Source organism: Peromyscus leucopus, chromosome 9 (genome assembly GCF_004664715.2).
Source record: "Peromyscus leucopus breed LL Stock chromosome 9, UCI_PerLeu_2.1, whole genome shotgun sequence".
Classification (NCBI taxonomy): Eukaryota; Metazoa; Chordata; class Mammalia; order Rodentia; family Cricetidae; genus Peromyscus; species Peromyscus leucopus.
The window spans coordinates 68,742,049-68,763,656 of record NC_051070.1 but is presented as its reverse complement, the minus strand read 5'-3'; the positions used below and the strand labels follow the sequence as shown (position 1 = coordinate 68,763,656).

Below are 21,608 nucleotides of genomic sequence, written 5' to 3'. Positions count from 1 at the left end.
TTAGCACTAGTCAATGCTGCCTGTTCCTGGTTCCTGCTGCCCTGCCCTCACCCTCGCCCACCGCTGGCCTCGCCAAAGCCCAGATGCCCATGCCCACCTCGGACAGCCCCTTCCAGGCTCTTCTCCTGCACCCTCTGGATCAATGGCGCCTGGCTGGCTGTTCCCGGCCTCTGCTGGTACAACCTCTGCTGCCTAAGGGGGTCTCTAAGCCCAGCCTTGGGGCTGAAGACCTCCTAGGAGACAGGAAGAGGCTGGGAAACTTGTTGGGGCCTCTTCCCATCCCTGTTGCCTTTGGGCCATGCCCACAGTGCCCGTTTCCTTCCAACCAGTCTAGCCCGGCGGGAAATACGTTTTGGGCTTTTCTTTTGGCCTACCACCCCGCACGACCAATAGAGCTACTAGTCGTTACTCAGAATCACCGGGTCGGTCTTTTCCCCTCGCGGTCTTCCTGTTCCTTACTCGGCAAAGCCTCTGCCATTCTCTCCCATCTTCCTGTGGTCTCTTGTTCCTCTCCTTGCTGGGAAACCTCCCTGTCCCTGAAGCCCCCATCCTGCCTTCTCATCCCTTTCCCCACGCCTTCCTCCTTGCTGCTGGGGGCTCACAGACCCTCTTTCTACTTTCCTCGGTCACTCCGTTTTGTCCCTGCCTCTGCCGCCTCCTGCCCAGCCTGTGCGCTCCTGTTCCCTCTTCCTCACCAGGAGTTCGGAGCCGCCCATGGCTGAAGCTCAGGATGCTCTGAAGAGCTGAGAGTCCTTCTTCGGCGGCTGGGCCGTTTTGTAGCAGCTGCAGGCGCCTCTGGGCCTGGGCGTCGCGGTGGGCAGGTGTGCGGAGATGCTGGAGCACGGCGAGGCGGGAGGGCGTGGCCCAGGCGCACAACAGGCAGCGGTAGAGGCCCGGCTCTGGCCCCGCCTCTGCTCCCTCCATTTCCAGGAGAAACTAGAACCACGGAAGAGGCCGGCTCAGATGCAGAAGGGGCAGCTCCAGATCTCTGGGGACACTCCCTCCTCACTGGACTCTTACCCCTGGCTCCCCTCCGCTCCCTTCCCTTCTACAGTCACCTAGATAGCACTGCTTCGCTTCTGAACTTCCCTCCTTCTCCTCCCGACCCTGGGTTCCCGAGGATGCGGCTGCAATCTGCTGCTGTCCTCTCGGACTTCTGATAACATGATGGGCCGGACTGAGACGGACTCATCCTCCGGCCTCCATTGCCAGAACAGCTGAATAAAGTCTGTTCCCCCTCCTCACAGCCCACTGTCCTTCGGTCTGTTTCCAGGTCTGCCCAGCACTCTGCTACCCCGGTACACGCGCGGCCCTGCTCCTCATGTCCATCACTCGGGGTTCCTCCGCCACTTCTCCATTCCGCGCCTCCTTTCTCCCTGTTCCCTCTCCCTCTCCTGTCCCCCGCTGCCTGAACTTCACCTTGTAGACCTGGCTGTTTTCTTCGTGGGCTGACCCGCGGGCATGCAGCTGCATCTTCTCTTTGCTGTTGGACTCGAAGTCACAGATGTTGCAGCGCAGGTGGAGGGGGGAGACCGAGCCGTAAGCAGCCCCGTCCCCCAGGGGCAGCGGGGAAGGCGTGCCCGCGGCTCCACCCCCCTCCCGAAGGTGGGCTGCTAGCTGGTACTTCTGGGTGTGCTTGTCGGTCTTGAGGTGGAGCTGGAAGTTGGCCTTGAGCTGGGTGCCGTAGCAGCAGAGCTTGCAGCGGTGCGTGTCGCCGGCCACCTCCTTCCATTCGGCCTCTGGGAGGCTCCGGCCTATGCTGCAGTGGTAAAGCAGCAGCTCCAGGCTGTCGGTGCCGAAAGCCTGGCACACCAGGCAGCGGAACACCTTCAGGGGTGGGCTGTCATCTGGGGAGGGCGAAGTGGGCAGGCCATCGGATGAGGAGCCCAGGAGCTGACTTGGTGGCAGATGGGTCTCAGGGGAGAGGCTGCCAGGGGCTGGGGGACAGAGACAGATTAGTGGCTAAGGAGGAAAGCAAGGGGCGGGGAGCTAATTAGGGAGAGCCATGTTACCTAGGTGGGGAGCTGACCCCTGGGAGAAGGCAGGGAATACAATTTGGCTTGAGTAGGGAGCAGAGTCAGGGAACTTACCGGTTGTGGGGAACTTTCGGGCAGGTGCTCCAAGGTGGTGGAAACCATTGAGAAGTAGCTGGGCTTCAAGGGGTTTGTCGGGCCTCAGCCCCGGCCCAGGCATGGGCGTCTGAGGCTGTCCTAGGGCCTGGGGCCCGAAGTACTGGAAGAGTTCAGGGGGGTTGGTGGGGGCGGTCGCCGGTGGGGGAGGGGGTCCCGGCCCCACCAGCCCCGGCGGCAGGCCGAGCGGCAGCCCCTGGTGCAGCATCAGGACGTTCTGCATGTGTTTCTCGGAAGTCATGTGGATCCGCAGGTTCCGGGAGATGTTGGTTTCGTAGCTGCACACTTTGCACTGCCAGGATGATTTGGTCTTGGGCTCTTTGTCCCCTCCGGCGGCGGCGGCGGCGGGTGGGAGGGAGGCCTCGGGGGGACTCCCCTGCCCGCCAGGCCCCGCCTGGAAGCCCTGCAGGTTGGCCAGGTGCTTGTCGGACTGCATGTGGATGCTGAGGTTGCCTTTGGTGGTGGTGGAGTAGTTGCAGACGTCGCAGCGGTAGGGCTTGTAGCCGCAGTTGTAGCTCTCCCCGCGAGCGAGGCGCGGGTGGGCGCCGCCGGCGCTGCAGTAGCTGCAGTGGCTGTTGCTCTCGGGGTGCTTCTCCCGCATGTGCACGTCCAGGGTCTGCTGGTACTTGTAGTGCCAGTTGCACTTGGGACACTTGAGAGTCTTGCAGGAGTTGCGCGAGTGCAGCAAGGACATGTGGCTGGAGAGGCTGAGGCCCTGGAAGGCTGCAGGGGCCGGAGGGTAGTCATCGATCAGGCGGCAGGACTGAGGCGGGTCGCTGGTGTCGTCAGGAGACCCTCCCGGAGCTGGGAGCGTGGTGGCGACCTCCTTAGAGGTGGGTGAGCTTTGGTTGAGTGGGAGGCAGAGCCCTCCATCCTCTTCTTGCCCCTCAGGGAACCAGTCTGGCCCTGCCTCGCCTCTGGATACTGGTGATTCTTTGGCTTGGGTTGGGCTGGGGTCCCAGGTGGCTAGGGCTGTGGGTGGGGATGGTGGGCTGAGGGCCATAACTTCTTCAGCAGGGAGAACAAGGGCCTGCATGTCTGCCTCTGGGGGGCCATCCTCAGACCGGGCTCCGTTCGTCTCCATGGTCACTGTGCTGTTCTCAGGGACTTTAGGAGAAGGGCAAGCAAGGGGTTTTGGTTCCAGAAAGCTAAGGAAGGCCATGCCGCCGTCGTCACCTTCCTGAAGTACGGCTGGGCTGCCCAGCAAGCCCTGGTGGTGGGCAGGGCTCAGCTTCACTCCATGAGAACATGTGTGACCTATAAAGGCCCGGAGCCTGCTGAAACCCAGGCGGCATAGAAGGCAGATCCAGAACAGTGCCCTGTGGTCTCCCCATCGGCTCCCCATGGGGCCATCTTTGGGATCTTCGGTTGGGTTTGGAACCAGCTGGTAGCTCCAGAAGGATCCATCCCTTCCCTCACAGGCGGCCAGAGATGGCGCTGAGGTATCATGGGACAAAATTTGGTCAGAAGAGCTAAAGCCTTGGGTTGGGTCAAAGCCATGCTGGATGTGAAGGGCGGTAAGGTGTGAGGAGGGGAAATGGGTGAGGAGGGGCAGGCTGGGCTCTTCCTTGTTGCTTGCCTCATCCCAGGGGAAGCCCTTTGGTAACAAGAGTTCACTGCCACCTGACAGGGACGGCTTGGCCAGCAGGTAGGCCTCACCTCCAGCTGCAATGAATAAGTGGTTGCTTAGGTCCAAAGGAAGGGTTCCTTCCTCTTCCTCCTCCTCCTTTTCCACCCTGAGGTCCTTTGGTGGGATGTGACCACAGCCAGGCTCTTCTTGGGGATCTCCAATCTCCTTTGGTGGAACAAGGCCACAGCCTGACTCCAGAAGCTCTCCCCCTGGCTCTGAGGACCTTACACTCTCAGAGGGGGAGGAGGCATCAGGGGGATCTTTGGTGACAGGATCAGAGGTGCTGGAGGAGGAGGTGTCTGGAGGTGGGGACGGAGCATCGTGCCCAGGAGAAGGAACGGTACCGGAGGACGAGGCTGAGTTAAGGGTGGCCATGGTAGACGGAGGGCTGCTGAGGGTTCATTTCAGCCTGACAGCCAGTACCCTGCAGGGAGGCATGGAGAGAGCAGAGCCGTCAGACCTCAGGGTCCCCGGGAAGGTTGACATCTGGACTTTCTGGTCCCGTTATGTTCCCTGAGCACCAGACTCCGGTGCCCTCAGGCCAAAGCCCATCAGGCCTAAAGATTAACACATCTAAAACTAGAATTCACTGTTGCTCTCCAAACTAGCTCTTCTCCGCCTTGCAATCCCAAACCTGGTACCGTTTATCTTTCTGCGGAGGCATGCCCATCCCATGCTCTGTGAATTTCCACAGCAAGCTCCAGGATGCACCAGACCCTGCCCTTCCCATCTCCCCACCAGCGTCATCGTGGCCCAAGCCACCGTTAACTTCCCCAGCTAGTGCAACAGATGGGCTGCTCACCTCCACCCCCGCCTTCTGCAGTCTAGGGTCCCCGCCTAACAGCCACAATGACCACTGCGCCTGCAACTACGAAAACCGCCAACTGTTTGCAAGGAGACCCTTTATCTGCCACCAAGCAACTCATGAGCAGTCTTATTTCGTTTGTATCCTCACCGGCTCTCCCACTTTTCACAATCTGTTTTAAAATAAATTGTAGGTCATAATTTTCTCTTCTTTTCTTTCCTTCTTTCTCTTTTTGACAGGCTCTCATGTAAACCAGGCTGACCTTGAACTTCTGATTCTCTGACTTCTACCTCTACTAGGATGAAAAGTGCGCACCAGCACACCCAGTTCATGCAGTCCTGGGAACGGAACCCAGGGCGTTGTGACTCCTGGGAAAACACTCCACCAACTGATCTATGTCCTTAGCCCTCCCTCAGAGTTGTCTTATAAAAAAGTTACTCGGGTGTATTTGTGTGCTACGGCACACACGTGGACATCAGGGAAAAACCTTACTTCTCTCTCTCCACTACGTGGGTCCTGGGGATGGAACTCAGGTTGTCGTTCTTGGAAGCAAGCATTCTCACCTGCTAGGCCAGCTTGTCAGCCCTCATAATTGTCTTTAAACATGGAAATCATACTCCATTCTACTTAAAAATCCATCAGTGGCTTCCCATTGCACTCAATAAAATCCAGACCCCTTTCCCTAATCCGCAAGGTCCGACCTGCCAGAAAATCCACTTTTAGTCTCCCTCCAGACTGCCCTGTTTTAATCCACTGGCCAGCTAGCCAGCCTTCCTGCCTCTCTTTGTCCCCACAACACCCTCTCCCTCTCTTTCGTGGTCTTTCCTGTTTCTCAAACAAGCCAACTTTATTCCTGCTTGGGGGGTCCTCGTCTAAGAGTTTAGTCTGTCTGGGGACTCCTCGACACTCATGTCTGCCCTCAGACTTTTCGAGGCCTAGTGAAACATTTTTCCTGACTTCCTCATTTCCCTTCTAGAGGATTGGTTTCCTGGGAGACTCTATCTGCTTTCGATTTCTCCACGATTACACAGACACAGTCCGGTTCTCGTGTAACCTAGGCCAGCCTTAAATTAAAGTAGCTGAGAATAACCTTGAATCCTCCTACCTCTACCGCCCAAATGCTGGGATTATAGGCATGTGCTATCGTGCTAATAAATATCTTTCAAACGAATGAGCCCTCGGAAAAAGCCTCAGGTCTGGCTCCTAGTCAAAGGTCTTCTTGCTTTCCTGGCACACATCTTTCTCAGTGCATTCCAGATCTAGACTGGTTGGGACACGCTGAGTCAGAGGAACTTCATTGAAGCTGTCTCCTCTCCAAATTGGAGATAAAAATATTAGTAGTAAGTCCTAGTAATAATGGTTCTAGCAGCTATTATTTATAGCATGGTCTTGGTAACAGCTAAAGGTTTACTGGTATCTCACTTCATCTCACAGTATTTGTATTTGGAGATGAGGAAGCCAAGAAACTCTCAGGTTTACATACGTAACCAGGCTCCAAAATGGTGGGAACCGCTTAGTTGATAGAATGATTATCAAGCATGCATGAAGTCCTGGGCATAATTCCCAGCTCTGCATCAATGGGGATAGGCTCAGGCTTGTAATCCCAGTATTCTGGCAACAGAGGCAGGAGGATCAGAAGACCTGGCTACATGGAGTTCAAGACCAGTGTAGGATACATGAGACCCTGTCTCAAATAAATAAATAAAAATAAAAAATAAAAATTGGTGTGTGTGTTTGTAGACATAAAACAGGCAGAATTAGTAGTCTCCCAAGAGCTAGGAATCAGGAATAGTGGATAAGGCCAGCAGGGTGCCCACCTTCCTCAAATGATCAGTTCCCTAAGCATCCGTCTAACGCCTCTCCCACCGTCTGTATGATGAAATGGCTAATCTTCAGGCCACCCTGCTTCAGAGAAAGCGTGTGGGGATGGCTTCCTTCTCCTTGGGCCATCTTTAAGCCTCATCTCCAGATTCCCAGATTTGCTATGGGTCCTTGGTCCAGGCGCCATATTTCCCCTTCCCTCCTCCCCCTCCTGTGAGGCCAGCTAGGTATGAGTCAGAACCTTCAAGGAATTCTTGCGGGGGCAGGATTAGTATGGTAATGAAATGCAAAGAAGTACCAGGTAAACGGGCTGAGGAGAAATCACGGGAAGTGAGGAAACAGAATGGGGTCGGGGGTGGGGTGCAGATCGCTGGTTAAGCAGGCAGTGGGAGCCGAGGAATTGCCGGAGAAAGGCATTTCTCCTAAGGATGGACAGAGGAAGGAAGTCTGCGGGTTTGGGCGGGTTCAGTCATTTCCACAGTTGGACCCCACCACATTTTACTATCCCACCTGATAGGAGAGCTGAGGGTTGACACGGGGGGGGGGGGGGGAGCTTTGTCCCACCTGTCTCGGCAGCAGGATAGTCCTGCTTACAAGTATCCACTCCCTCTTGGCTTTCCACTCACAACGCCACATCATAGCTCAGACCCTGGAGTAACTCCCAGGTCTTCTCCCTCTAAGGCTTAATTCCCACACCTAGAAAAGGACCACCGATTGCTAAGGACAAATCAAAGGGCCAGCTTCTGGGTGAGACCCACAACGACGCAGGGTAGGTCAGCTGGCGGCTGTTTAAAATTGCAAATCTCTCCCCTACCTTCCAGCCTACCCCTCCTCTTCAGGGAAAAATTTCAATTGCAAATTTATCCCTGCCTCACGCACCTCCGACCTATTTCCCTTGTCCCTTTCTCCTCGGTGTTTCGCCCATCACACACTATTTAATTAGACTTTTGTGGTCAGGGTGCCTCCAACTTTTAATCCTTCCATCTCCCTCTCTCCCATCTCCTCTCTGAATCTCCAGGTCTCTTTTCTTCTTCTCCCCCGACCCCGCTTCTTGCCTTGAACTGGATTTGACACCGAAGCCTCTAAAAGCCAGCGCCCACCTAAACTGCCACCCTCAGGCCAAGATTCGTGTTCACTCTGTCCCACGGCCACTGGTTCCCGTGGTCCCCCAGCATTTCTTAAAAGCGCAGCTCTCGGGTGGGGCAAGCCTCACGGGAGGGTAAAGGAAGAAGTCAACGGTCCCGGACCCCGACACTACAGCTCGGGAGGCACGGGGGAGGCGGCGGCTGGTGTTCTGGAGGTGGGGGACAGCGGAGGGACGGGGCCGGGCCGCTGCCGAGCGGAGAGGGGGGGCTGCCGAGCAGGCCGTGGCAGCAGTGTGATTAGAGCAGAGATTGATGGGAAGGGGCGCCACAGACGGCAGAGAGAGTCAATAAAACGAGAGGATCACATTAGAGGCGACAGAGAGAGCTTTAAATTACAAGGGCTGCTGCCACCACGGGGGGTGGAAGGAGGCAGCCCTGGAGCCAAGGGAGGGTGCAGGGTTCCGAGGGGCGTAGGCGCCCCGAAAGATGGATCACCAGCTCTAAAGCGGGCCTTCCATTCCCCCACCCCCTCTCTCTAATGCTCCAGCCCCCCCCCCCCCACCAGGGTGAGGTGGAGAGGAGGGGATGAGAGAAGGATGTGGGGAAACAGGTCTCCCCTCCCCCAGGAACTGTCACCTCCCCTTCCACCTGGTTTTCCCGTCCGCCTGGTCTTTGGGAAGGGAAGCGTGGAAGCAATGGCTGTCCCGCAAACAAGGCAGTCCTAATTACCGACCTAAGGAGGAAGGCAGAGGGAGAGAGAGATGGGGCGGGGAGGGACGGCGGAGGTGGGGGGACAAGGCCACAGGGAGCCAGGGGCTGCCAGCCTCCCTCACATTAGGACCCGGAGAGCGGAAGTGAGATCAGGAGGCAGACACAGAACGGCCGGGATTTGAAGTTGCAGAGAGAAGCAGAGGAAGACCTTGGAGGCAAGCTCTGAGACCCTGCAAGACGGGAGACCCCTGGAGAATGACTAGTGCCGGGGGTGGGGTGGGGGTGGGAGGTGGGGAGCAGCAGAGTATTGAAATGCCCTCACTGGCAGGCCAGGGAGCCCAGGCTGGCCCACAGACCTGGGTGGGACGAGGAGGGAAAGAAACACCACTGCTCCCTAGTGGTCACGGAGGGAACATCACCGAGCCCCCGATGCCCTCGGAAAAGCAGAAGCAAAGCCGGCCGGCCCCTCTCTCTCCATTTCCTCAGGCTCAGTAAAGGACAAAAGGTTCCGTGGCCAAGTGGGTCGGAGAGCAGGATCACATTTGCTTAAAATCTGCATACAATGACTTTTCACATCAGCTTTCCAAACATTTTTGCCTTCAGCCAGCATTCCCTTAGAGTCAATTCATAAACTCTGTGTGTGTGTGTGTGTGTGTGTGTGTGTGTGTGTGTGTGTGTGTGTCCATCTGGCTTGCTTTTGGTGTGTGGTGCTGGAGGATGTACCCACCAGGCAACAGGTCTAGCACTGAGATACTCCCAGCCCCCGGCTTTACATCTCAAGGTGGAAGGGCATGGGCTAAGAGCTATGAAGATCAAGATCATCCTGGCTCCACCACTCACTAGCTGTCAGCCTTGGCAAGTTGCGCATCCAGACTATTTCCTCGCGTGGAAAACGGGAGTAATGACGTGAGGACCAGAAAAGGCAACATGAAAGTGTTTTGGCCTGGGTGTCAGTGAGGTCCTTCCTTTACCTCTTGTGGTGGCTATCTCCTTCCTGGGGCAGACTACGGTGTCTGAGAGAAGGCTGACATCCCTCTGCTTTGTCTTGATGAGGGCCGATAGCTGGGCAAGATTCAAACCCAGGCTCCCAGACTCACGCTTCACTTGTTTCTTTCTTCTCTCTCTCCTCCCTTTTTTTTTTTTTTTTTTTTTGAGACAGGATTTTGCTCTGGCAGTAGACTACCCATGATTCTTCTGCCTCAGCTTCCCAAGTGGGATTATAGGCCTGCGTTACCATACATGGTTGGCAGAGTTCAAGTTTTACTTGGCCTTTGTTTATTGTTGTGGTGCTGGGTGTTAAACTTGGGGCCTTGTGTATGCTAGGCGAGGGCTCCACCCCGGAACTCCATGTCCAGCCCTTACTTGGCTGCTGGGTCTGGAGACACTCATTAACTCAGAGCAAAGGGAAGCTCTTGTAAGCTCACCCTCAGGCTAGGTGAAGCAGCTAATACTGAGGTCCAAACTATTATGGCCCCTCCCTGCACTTACTTTTTAATGGGTTCATTTCTTTCGGTGGTTGTAGGCACTGAATCTAGGGCCTCAAGAGGCAAGCACCCTCCCACTGAGCTACAGATGCGGACCTTTTCTTTTTCTTTAAAGGTTTGTTTTTATTATTTTTAATTATGTAGGCGTGTGCACACCGGTGGGTGTGAGTGCGGGTACGGATGGAGACCAAAGACATCAGATCCCCTTTGGATCTGGAGTCACAGGCAGGTGTGAGTCGCTAGACATGGGTGCAGGGAACTGGGTCCTCTGAAAGAGCAGTGAGTGCTCTCAACTGCTGGGCCACCCCTCTTCAACCCCCCCCCTTTTTTTTTCCTGAAACATGGTCTCATCATGTAACCCTGGAACTCTCACTGAAGACCAGGCAGTCCCTGGACTCACAGTGATCCTCCTGCCTCTGCAGCCCAAGTACTAGAATTAAAGGTATGTGCTATCATGCCCAGCCGTCCCTTCCTTTGATTTTACTATAATTTTTAGAAGAAAATTTCAATCTTCTAAAGATGTTTTTTATTTACACTCTCTCTCTCTCTCTCTCTCTCTCTCTCTCTCTCTCTCTCTCTCTCTCTCTCTCTCTCTCTCTCTGTGTGTGTGTGTGTGTGTGTGTGTGTGTAGCCTGCAGGAACCCAATGTGGGTCAACAGGCTTGGCAACAGGTGCCTTTATGCACAAACTATACCACTTGCTGGCCCTTTTTTATTTTCTGATATAGGATCTGACTAAGTTGCTCAGGGTGGCCTTGAACTCACTCTGTAGCCCAGGCAAGCCCAAAACTTGTGCTCCTCCCAAGTATGGAGATCACAGCCCTGTGCCATGCAAGGCCCAGCTTCCCTTACATTTAAAACCATAACTTCTCTTTAAATCTTACCTGGAACTGAAAAGGAAAATTACAATGCACTACTCCAGCTTCCATTTTGAGTCTACCTTCCCTACTGATGGACCCAGCCTCATGAATATTTAAAAAGTGCTTACTTTGTGTAAGATTAATTTTTTCCAAAAGAGAGGGGGGAAAAATGAGTCCAGAGGAAAGTAAACTAAGCAAGCAGAAAAAAAAAATGCTACAGAGGACAAAGGAAGACAGCTAAGGCCTAGAAAGAAGAGGCAGAGCCGTGGCGCTGGAGGCGCGCCTTGATTTGCATATGTACATACTGTGTGTCTTCCAGACTGGGTGGTGAGCTGCCCCTGGAGCAAGGAAGGCGACGACTAGGAGGCTCTTTCACACCCTGCAAGATGCTCAAGTTGGGCTTGAGGGAACCCAGTGATATGTGAGGAGAAAAACGGGGAGACTCAGAGGGAGATGGAGGTGGGCGGGAAGGTGATTGGATGAAAGGGAAGTTATGGGCTGAAGCCACACATGCTAACACGTACACGGGTTTTTGAGGTGTGCTCACTGCTGGCAGGGATGGGTATCCAGGAGGAGAGCATGCCAACCGGGTGCCCCCCTTGATGGCTCAGAGGTTAGATATTATTCTAGGACAGTACTATAGGGCTGCTCTGGTGCACAGGTCTGTAGGGCCATTTTTAAAAACTATTTATGTTTGTGTGTGAGGTGCTGTGTGAGGGAAGGTGTCAGTGGTGTGTGTGGGTGTGGGTGGGGGGTGTGGGTGGGGGGTGGGGTTGGAGATGGAGGCGGTTGACAGCTGCCCAATGCAGGTACTAAGGAACTGAACTCTGGAAGAACACACAAAGCCAGCTCCGATCCCTTTTGTAGGAGCCCTCAGAAGTGAAGGGGCAGAGACTGGTGCCCTTACTCAGACTCACCAGCCCACTGGATCCAGGCATAGGGTGTCTCTGGAAGATTCTTTGAGTTTGGAAGAACACCACTGTAAGGTCTGTGTAAGTTTTTCTGGTTCTTCAGTTGATGTGAGCTTATGTGATATAATAATGTCATTTAAATACTACTGTAACAGCCCTGCCTACAATCCCAGCTACTTGAGAAGACTGAGGCAGAGACATCATAAGTTTGAGCCTGTCTGGGCTACAAACTGTGGGGCCCTGTCTCAAAATAGAAAGTGCCAAGCACAGTGGTGTATTCATGCAATCCCAGCACTCAGGAGTTGGGAACAAAAGGACCAGGAGTTCAAGGCTAACCTTGGCTACAGAGTTATATAAGAGCCTGGCTAAAAACACCAAAAATAAATACATAAAAAATATGTAAAAAAAAAAAAAAAGGCATCTGTAGGGGGAAATAGCTTAGTGCCTAGGACGTATGAGGCCCTGGTTCAGTCCCAAGAACTACTAAATAAATAAATCCTACTACAACAACCACTACAGTAGTTTTCTCTGTTCTAACAATTCCAAGTGTGGGGTGGGTGCACACTGGAGTTGAGTGCTTCCTTGTATGCATGGGGCCTTGGCTCACTATTCAGCCCTGAACGGCATAAACAAACCAAACCCTCTTGGGGTTGGTGGCCCATGCTTATAACCCCAACATTCAGGAGGCCAAGATAGCAGGATTGCCATGAGTTGACAGCCTGAGTTACGCAGTGAGTTTAGGCTAGCCTAGGTCTAGCCTAGTGTTAAGACTTTGTCTCACAACAAATAAAAAACTAAAAGAGGAAATCCAAAATGTTTTAACATTACATTTTGAGCATCAATACGATTCTAGTACTGCATACACCTATACTATGTATATGAGTCACTCAAATACTGTGGAAAACGCTCCTCTTCCTTGGGGGCTGGGGAGATGGCAAAGTGATTAAGTACACTGGCTGTCCTTCCAGAGGGTCCCAGCATCCACAGAGTCAATTCAGTCTTCTGTAACTAGCTCCAACACAAGCATCCACGCCCACGTGCACACAGGCATATAGATCACTATGAGTTCAATGATAGCCTGGTTTAGAGCAGCCAGGGCTACATAAATGAGACCCTATTTCAAAAAACAAAAAAATAAGTAAAACAAACTTCTAAAACTTAGAAAAACAAACCAACCTAATTTTCCTCCGGCTAAGGTTAGACAGCTTGACTGGGGTTGTCAGGCTTGGGGGGGGGGGGCTCTGAGATGGATGACCTCCCATTACCTTAGGAAAGGGTGGAGGTATCAGAACTTTGTTAAGATCCACACAGAGGAAAACTGCTTCTTCTTGTTCAGAGCAATGGAATCTGGGTTCTTCCTCCGGCCCTGGGTGGAGATGAGACATTCTGACTTGCCTTAAATATTAGAACATTGCATATACTCTTGCCCGCCCCCTTGACAGTTAACTTGGCCTGCCAATCCCTTGGCCAGGATACCAACCACTAGGAAAGCTGATTCACCTGAAGACAAGCTAAGGAAAGGGGGGCATAATTATCCCTTCTCTGAGATACTGCACCTCTAAGTCCCAGAAGGCCCTCCCTTAATGCAGTTGCGCACAGACGCTCACTGCTGAGCCTGAGCGCCCTCCTGAGTTCTAGCTCAGAAGTCTAACTTCTGCTTTCTGTTTCTCTGGACAGCTGCCACTGTCCCGAGCATTGCTTGCTCTAGCTCTCTGGGCTTCCCCACTCTTTTCTCTGAAGTCTTCCGACATCCACAGCTGCTTGCAGACCTCCAGCTGATCTACATACTCACAGGTGCGGCTTGATCTTCTCCCCATCTCCTCTCTCTTAAAGCCACCCAGATCTTCAACTTGCCTGCTCTGTTGGTTTTCTCTTAGTTTAATGAAATGGCCCTCAAGCTTCCTTTTAAGGCCATTTTGATTTTTTTGTTTGTTTGTTTGTTTTACTTTTTTGTTTGTTCGTTTTCTGAGACAGGGTTTCTCTGTATAACAGCCCTGGTTGTCCTGGAACTCACTTTGTAGGCCAGGCTGGCTTCAAACTCACAGAGATCCACCTGCCTCTGCTTCCATAGTGCTGGGATTAAAGGTGCGCGCCACCACGGCCCGTCTTAAATTTTTTTTTTTTTTTTCCCAAAGACAGAACCTCACTGTGTAGCTTTGGTTGACCTGGAACTCCATATGTAGATCAGGCTGGCCTTGAACTCATGGAGATCCAGCCTGCCTTTGCCTCCTGAGGGCTGGGATTAAAAGGCGTGAGCCAACACATCCAGCTTTGTTTTTAAATTCTTCTATCAGTGACACCAAGAACCTATACAAGGGAACCCCAATTCCCCAGTAATACTATATGTCTAAAAGATAAATATGAAACATGATTTTCATGTTTAGACTTCCGTTCTCTAAGCCATCTCCTGTGTGCCCTGTCTCTGTTCCTCTGTCTCTGCGTCTCTGTCTCTTGAGCTGAGGAGAGATAGTCCACCTGCAGCTATAGTAATTACAATAGCTGACATCTTCAACACAGGGTCTGGTGTATGCTAGACAAATGCACCACCACTGAGATACATTCCTAGTCACAACAGCCAACATCTTTGAACGTTTGCCGTGTGACAGGCACCATGTGGAGCCCGCAGCGAGCATCACAACACCGACCCTCCGCTACCGTCTGACAGCCATACAGACACTTCCTTCAGAAAGTAGCCCAGGCTGGCCTCGACCTCAGAGATCCACCTGCCTCTGCCTCCCGAGTACTGGGATTAAAGGCGTGCGCCACCACCGTCGCTGGCTTGAAGAGGCTTTTCTGAATCGTTACGCTGCCCTTGTGCATGCGCTGGTGCCCCTCTTTGAGCTTGAAGGTACAAGGTGATCATTCTGTCTGTACAGAGAAGTTGGGGGCTGGGCAGGGCTATTTGAATGATGATATGCGTGTCTATTCACGTCTCTTTAAGAGTTGGAGAGATGGCTCAGCAGGTAAGGATGCTGTGGTTCGAGCTAGACAGCCTGAGTGCGGTCCTAAGAACCTACGTAAAGATGAAAGTCAAGAACTGATTGCACAGAGTTGACCTCTGACCTCCATATACACACAACAAAGAACGCATTTTTAAATAGTTACATCTACATGTGTATCCATATTAGCACGGGAACTCCATCAAGCAGAATGACGTTACTTTTAAAAAAACAGACTTGGGGCTGCAGGTGTAGGACTGCCAATAACCCATCACCAAAAGGAAACCCAAAACTCACAGCTTTGTAGTCAAACAGACCTGGTAGCAGACTCTAGTCAGTTCTGGTCTGTGATAGGTAAAGGAATCCCGCTGTGTGGCTTAAAGCCGAAGTTCAGGTCTTTTCACTGTTATAAAGAAGGCAAGTAGTATGTCATGGAGTTTTGCCCCCCTTTCAGACCAACACGTTGGATGTGATCAATCAATAAAATAACCACCACTTTCTATTCACATGCCTTACTTCCTGACGGGGGAATGTTTGAAATGCTTGCTCTCTGTGTGTGTGTGTGGCGGGTGGGGTAGGTGGCCTAGGTGTAGCCCTACAGGGGCACCTCTTCGGGGGCTCGTGAACGTGCTCACCTCGGGCAGGCGTGCCCTAAAGTCCTGAGGCTGACACCTATGTGGGCCCTTGCTTTCCATTCCGCATGGTGTGGAATGCTGCTGTGTGCCTGCAAGTGCTTGGTGGCTGGGCGGGCGGCTGGCACAGAGTGTTTGGGGTGGTGGTAATTACTAGGATGGCCCAGCCCTAATGAGTGTGATCTCGTTACACTCTTGCTGCTTCTAATGGAGCTAACCTCATTTCACAGCCATTAGAGATGGAGATGAGGCCCCGCCCACAGGCCCCGCCAGCTGCAGCTCTCATAGCTTTGGCCATGGTCTCCCCTCCTGCTCGCCATTATAGTTCACCTCTCGTCTCCCTCTTTGCTTCCTCGTCTTCCTTCTGGGCCCCATTGTTCTTCTCCATGTCCATCTCTCTCTCCTCTCCCCCTTTTCCCATGCCTCTCTTCTGTCTCCTCGCCGCCACATCTGGGCTGCTTTTACCTCCGATCATTGCCTTCCACACGGTGTCTGGCCTCTGTCCTTCACACTTCCGTCTCCCTGTCCTCTTTGTCCCCTGCCCTTCACCTCTGCTGTCCTTCTCCTCCCCCACACTGCCCTGTCTGGCCAGAGGACACATCTCCCGAGGAAACCAGCAGAGACAAACAAAAGGCAGCGACTTCATTATACTGGTTAATTAGAATGAACCAGCACGGCCTGAACTCAGGACTGACCCGGAGCCGAGTCAAGGCCTTGATGTTTTCACACACGACAACTCCCTCTCCCTCCTTTGGGCTGTCTTCCTTGGACTAGAGGGTAGGGAAGGGTTCAGACTGCCCGCCTTCTCTGAGGTTCTCCCTATCCACACCAACCCTCTTCTCCTTTTTCATGGAGATGACCGCTCTCATCTCTTTCCCACTCTTCTGGTCCAGTCTGTCCAGAACTTTTTCAGGGAAGAGTCTCGGGCTGGCCTCGAACCCCTACTGTAGCAGAAGATGACCTTGAACTCTGGGTCCTGCCTCCACTTGCAAGCGCTGAGATGACGGACCCGCATGTGCCGACATGCCCGACTGTCTAGCACCTGTTTCTTTTGCGTATCTGCTCTTTTCCTTCCCACTCCCCGGCATACTTCAGTCCTAGAGCACCAGGACGTATCTCTGGGTTTTTAGAAGCCACATACATAGTCTCAAGGAGCTGGGGGCAGGAGAAGAGGGCCTGTGGCCCGAGCAGGCCAGTTTTCCAAACGTGGGGTGAGGTAGCTATAAAGGAGGGGGGAGGCCTGGGGGAGAAGAGGGGACACTGGACGAGAGGATTGGGGGGAAGGGGCAGAGGGCCCTTGGCTTGTATAGCCAACAAACAGGGAATGGCACTTTTGAGTATGGAAAGGAATTTACTCCATGTTTTTCCTCCAAGGAAACAATCCAACCCTCTGCCTTCCTTCATTAAGAAGCCAGATGACTGGCAACTTGACCCTTGACCTTTTGCTCAAACCTAGTCCCAAAGGGAGAGCGGGAGGGTAGCTGGCTGGGACTGGAGGCTGCACTGGGGAAATGTCTACACTTAAACTAAAAGCTTATGGCCCACAGCCACCCTGCCCCACCAGCTTGGTACTTCAGCATGCCATAGGTCCTATGTGCACACACTCTGGGCACTGTGGTCTCCTAATGGTGTACGCCCCCATCCATACATCCTTTTGGTAGAGGGCTTTGTTGTGGATTCTAAGGCCCCAACTTCAGCTTTGAGATAATCCTGTATTCCTGCCCAAATACAGGAGGACACTCCAGTTCTCAAGTTTGACCGTTGGAGGGAAAAAAAATGTTGAGGGGGGCTGAGCTGCCTTGGTAGGAAACAGAAAAGAGGCTGGACATAATGCTGCATGCTTGGAAACCCAGGATCCGGGGGGAGAGGCAGGAAAGGGTCAGGAGTGAAGGCCCGTACCTGCTATGTAGTGAGTTTGAGGGCTACATGACCCCACCCCACCCCACCCCAAAAAAAGCAAAAGATCAATAACCAGGACTCAGGAGGCAGAGGTGGGGGAATCACTGTGAGTAAAGGCCAGTCTGGTCTTTGTAGCAAGTTCTAGGCTAGCTACAGCTAAACAGCAGAACCTTGTCTCACTCAAGAAAAAAAAATAAAAAAGAAAAAGACTTTCCTATCCCACCAGCAAAGCCTCACACAGGAGCAGATCCCACATCCCGACATTCTCGCCACATCTTCCACCCCGCCTCCCCAGTCAGGGGTGGGTGGGAAAGGGGCTGGGAGGTAGTTAGACAGGGACTTTACTGAGACTTTCCCAGAGAGCAAAGGGGCCCTGGGAAAGCAGGGGGTGGGATGCCCGAAGCTCGGCGTGAGGAGTCTGAGAAGAAAGATGGAAAAATCAATGAAACGAGTTTCTAACAGTGAGGTAAAGGACCGCCGTGTCGACAGCTTGTCACCTGCTGAAAAATATGAGCTGCCCACGTCCGGGCCGGCTGCTGACAGTACAGATGGCCGCCACTGTCTCCTCCCTTCCCCGACACCCCCACCGCCAGCCCCTTCCGCGGCCAGGGCTTGCTTAGTCTAACCCAGACTCTCCCCAGACCCTCTCTGCCTTGCCTTTTCTGCTGGCTTTCTTAACTCATTCAGGGTCTTTGCCTCCTTATTGCAAGAGCGGGACAGGTCCTGAGCCCTGGTTTGATACACCTTTCCTCTCAAAGGCTTCTTTCTGCAGATCCACTCGGAGCCTCATAGGGAGCGAGCGCTGTACCAACAATGGGCAGTCAGATGTGAAGGTCATTTCTTACAGGGTTGCTTACACCAAGGTTTGGGGCGCAGTTAACACCTATCTCCTATCTCTGGCCCACTTGGCCAGTGTTCATGTCCTTGGAACCACTTTGAGACGGGTGTGTAAGGTGGGTCTGGTGTGGATTTAGGAACTTTTGTGGTCGCGGTTGTATGTGTGTGCGCCACAGGTGCACACCTGTATGTCTGAGCATGGCTGATTCAGTTTTAGCTTCATGATAGGGAATGGGGCGGAGATGCTACTTCAGATTTGCCTGCTCTTTGAAAACACGCCTGGGCCTTTTCTGGAATCCGCCTCTGTATCCTCCTCTGTATCCTCTCCAGGCTCTTGGGATGGCTCATTCACATTTTCTTCACATTATCTCCACAGACTTCCCAGGTCCACCCTGAGAGTTAGTCTGGCCCATCAGCTTCTAACAGTCCCTCTTCTCTACCCCCAGGTCTGCTGGTCTTTCCCCTCGTTTCTGATTTCCCAGCCTGACGATGTATGTAGACTGAGGTCTGGGAGACAGGATGGGAGTCAGGACAGGTCTCGGACTCTTTGGACATTTACTCAACAGGTATTTATGAATATCTGTGTGACGGATACCGCGAAGTGTTACAAAACAACTAGAAACCAGAGGGAGGTCTGGTGCTCAGACCTAAAATTCTAGAACCCAGGAGACTGTCGCAGGGGGATCTCCTCAAGTTTCAGTCCCACCTGGGCTACAGAGCGAGACCCTGTCTCAACCCTCAACACATTCTCCCCACACAAAAAGGGAAGAGAGTGGACAGAAGATAGCTGCTCAGAAGAGAGCGGACTAGCCCTGTGTCTCCCACTCTGGTCCCTCAAATGAAGGGCCCTTTCATCTTCAGTCAGGTATTACTGTGCCCTCTGGCATTTCCAGACTCTCCTCCATACTCTTTTCAGGCATCAGTTTCCACTCCGCCACTGCTCTGGTCCTCTGAATTTCCAGCTTTGGCTTTTACTCCCAAACCCCACACCACTGGGGTGTGATGCTTTCAACAGCCCTCCTTCCGGGTCACAAGGCCTTCTGTCCTGTGGCTGACATTTTCCGTTCTCTTCCTTTTCTGCATGCCTCTCTAGCCTGCTGTTTCAACCTCAATGCCCACGGTCTCTTGAGGTCACTTCCTCCCTGCTTCTGTCAGGACCCAGCAAGCCTCAGGCACTCACAAAGTAGTTTGTGACAATTGTCCTGAGCTAAGAATAGCTCCAGAGAAGCAAAAGTCACTGCTAGAGACAGGAGTCCTGCAGATATGACTCCATCCAGACCCCGGTGCCACACGTGATACACAAGGGGCAAGTTGTTCCCGTACGGGTCTCAATATGGTAACACCAGCTGCCTCTGACATCATGGAGGAGGGACCCTGTCAGGTTGCCAAGGCAACGCAGCAATTTATGACATCAGAGGCTTGAAGTCTTTGGTTCTCAGGGGGCTGGGAAGATTCAAGTTCCTGTCATTTGAAGTAAATGGGAATCCTACTTTTTCATCTCTTTTTCTGTGTTCTCCTGGCTTGCTTGGCCATAAAATACAGAGTGACTGATGAGGCTGACGGGGTGAATGCTGGTGAGAGCCTCTTCTGTCGCTCTTGGTTGCTGTCATTTCTTTCCTCATAAGCATCCCTCTCTTAGGGCCCAGTGGTCGTCTGCCGAGCCATTTTTCCAAATTGCTCCCCCCCTGCTGTGCTCTCTCTTTGCCTTGGTCGCGCTGTGTCCTCCTCACACTGGAGGCATTTGTCTCCTTTGATACCCCACTCTCTCCTCTGTTCCCTTCCCAGGGCTCTGTGCAGCTCTGACCTGCTTCTGCACCCCTGCCTGCCTTCGACGACGACGACATTACCTTCTTTGTACCACCACAGTCTTTTCCACCTCATCTTCTTCCTTCATTCTTCCCTTCCCCCCACCCCACCACCACGCTAATTTCATGCTGCTATCATCATCTTTCTCTTTCCTCCTGGATGGCTATTAGCTCATACTTATTAATTAATTCTCTCAGTTTTTCATTAATCGCTCCTCAGGTCCTCCCCTTCTCTACTCATCCCGGACAGATTCTCATCGTTTCCTTTGGCCATGCATTTCTTTAATCCATGTGTTTACTGGACCTGTTCTCTCCTTCCTTCCATCGCCTGCACATATCTACCTCATCTTTTTATCTCTTAAGCTCCCGGGGTCTGGAAAAATAATAATGGGTTTAAACCCACGATAAACTCTGCACGTCCTTTATTCACGATGATCATTCTTTAGGCAGAAGGAACATGATGGCCCTTGCATAAGATAGGTTTTCTGAGAATAATAAAACCTGCCTCATAAAGAAATGTTGCCAAATTCAAAGAGAATAATAGCAGGATCCCATGAGGAAAATGAACTCAAAAGTGAAGAAAAAGCCACCTGTATCTGGAATGAACTGAAGGATGGGGGCAGCCAGGCAGGGTGGAGCTAGAGAAACATCCCCTTACAAAATTAAAGTTGACAGTTAACTGACATAATGGAACTGACTGATGAAGGAGTTACATGCCCCTGGAAGCCCATTAAATTGATTTCTTGGCCTTTTTATGTGCCTTCACAAAACACAATCCCCATCTCTCACCCAGCCCTTGGCTTGTGGCATCTTCTGCTGCTAGGGTTAAAATGCTGGGTAACAGGATAAAGGATAAAAAAAACAAAAAAACAAAAACAACAAACCAAAAACCCAACTTTGGTTGACCAAGGAGAGAAGGGAACAAAGATGGAGGCGGTGTAAGGGAGCTGACCAGCTAAAGGATACGAATACGGGGTGAAATGAACTGGTGGTGTAAAGAATGTATATACAATGGTAGAGTGGGGGAAGGGAGGAAAATTAAGTCAGCAAGGATGAGGTCTGTGGTGGAAAGCTCCTGGAAAAGCAGAGGACACGCTGGAGACCAAAGGCACATGGCATAGAGGTGATCAACAATGCCAGAAGTTCCAAGGCTTCCCTGCTGAAGGCGACCAGAAGGCTGTCGTGCCCATGCTGAAAGGGCACTCGAGTCACGGGGGTAGACACATCCGCTCCATCCCCCTACTTTCCAGGCCCCTGACCCTAGACTACCACAATCATGGCTGATAAGCAAACTCCAAAGTAGCTGAAAAGGCCACCGTTGTGCAGACAAGACCCTGAAGGAGAGCGGTGGGTGGCCGAACCCGTCAGTCAGTCTAGGCGTGACACATAGGGACAGGGGTACGCGTAAGGATCACACTCCGATGAGAAGTGTCACAGTCAAGACAGTGACACACAGAACTGGATATAGATGGGGTGGGGAGCCAAGTGAAAAATGGCACAACCACAGATCAGTGGGGGCGCAGGCACAGTGAGAAGCGTGGTCCAGAGCTCAAAAAATGATGAGGGGCTTAGGAGAGCGGGTGGAGAGAGTCGGGGTAGCAGGAGAAGCAGGGCAGGCATGCTTCACCGCGAATGGGGCTCCCCTCACCTACTTCAGGCAAAAATGAACATTAAAGGTATCCACTCCCGCTTCCACCCCGCACCCCGGCGCGCTAGCCCATCCATCAGCCTTCCCGCCCGGGTTTCTCCCCCATCCCGCAGCCAGCTGAGCTCCTCTGCGCCGCAGGCCCCTCCCGGCTATAGCTCAGAGCCTTGCACTCACCCAGCCTCCCATTCCCTCCAGGAACCCCGTTCCTGGCACAGCTCGGCGCGGTACGTCTAGGCTCTCGCCACCCTCTGTCTGTCCGGCTGGCCCATATCTTTCTCTTCTCCGTTTCTCCACCCCTGCCTCTCTTCCCCCATTCCGGCTCGCACGCCCTTTCTCCCCACACTCCTGTCCCCTTCTTCCCGGCTGTCTGTCCGTCCGCGTCCCCTCCCCCAGCCCCTTCCCGTCCCTCTCCG

At 52.9% G+C, this 21,608-nt stretch overlaps 1 protein-coding gene across 2 annotated transcripts in view; it reads right to left on the bottom strand.

The window, feature by feature from the left end:
* Positions 1-21,608, bottom strand: part of Zfhx2 (zinc finger homeobox 2) — a 31,773-nt gene that overhangs the window by 9,603 nt on the left and 562 nt on the right. Inside the window, exons 2-4 of one of the 2 annotated variants that reach the window (XM_028892268.2) lie at positions 2,091-4,183; positions 1,420-1,937; positions 696-936 (exon numbers count right to left, since the gene is read on the bottom strand). In XM_028892268.2, the coding sequence (XP_028748101.1) occupies positions 696-936; positions 1,420-1,937; positions 2,091-4,134 (2,803 nt within the window). In that variant the 5' untranslated portion in view covers positions 4,135-4,183. Of the gene's footprint in view, positions 1-695; positions 937-1,419; positions 1,938-2,090; positions 4,219-21,608 lie in introns of those variants that run through there. The other variant, XM_037208525.1, reaches the window with a different exon arrangement.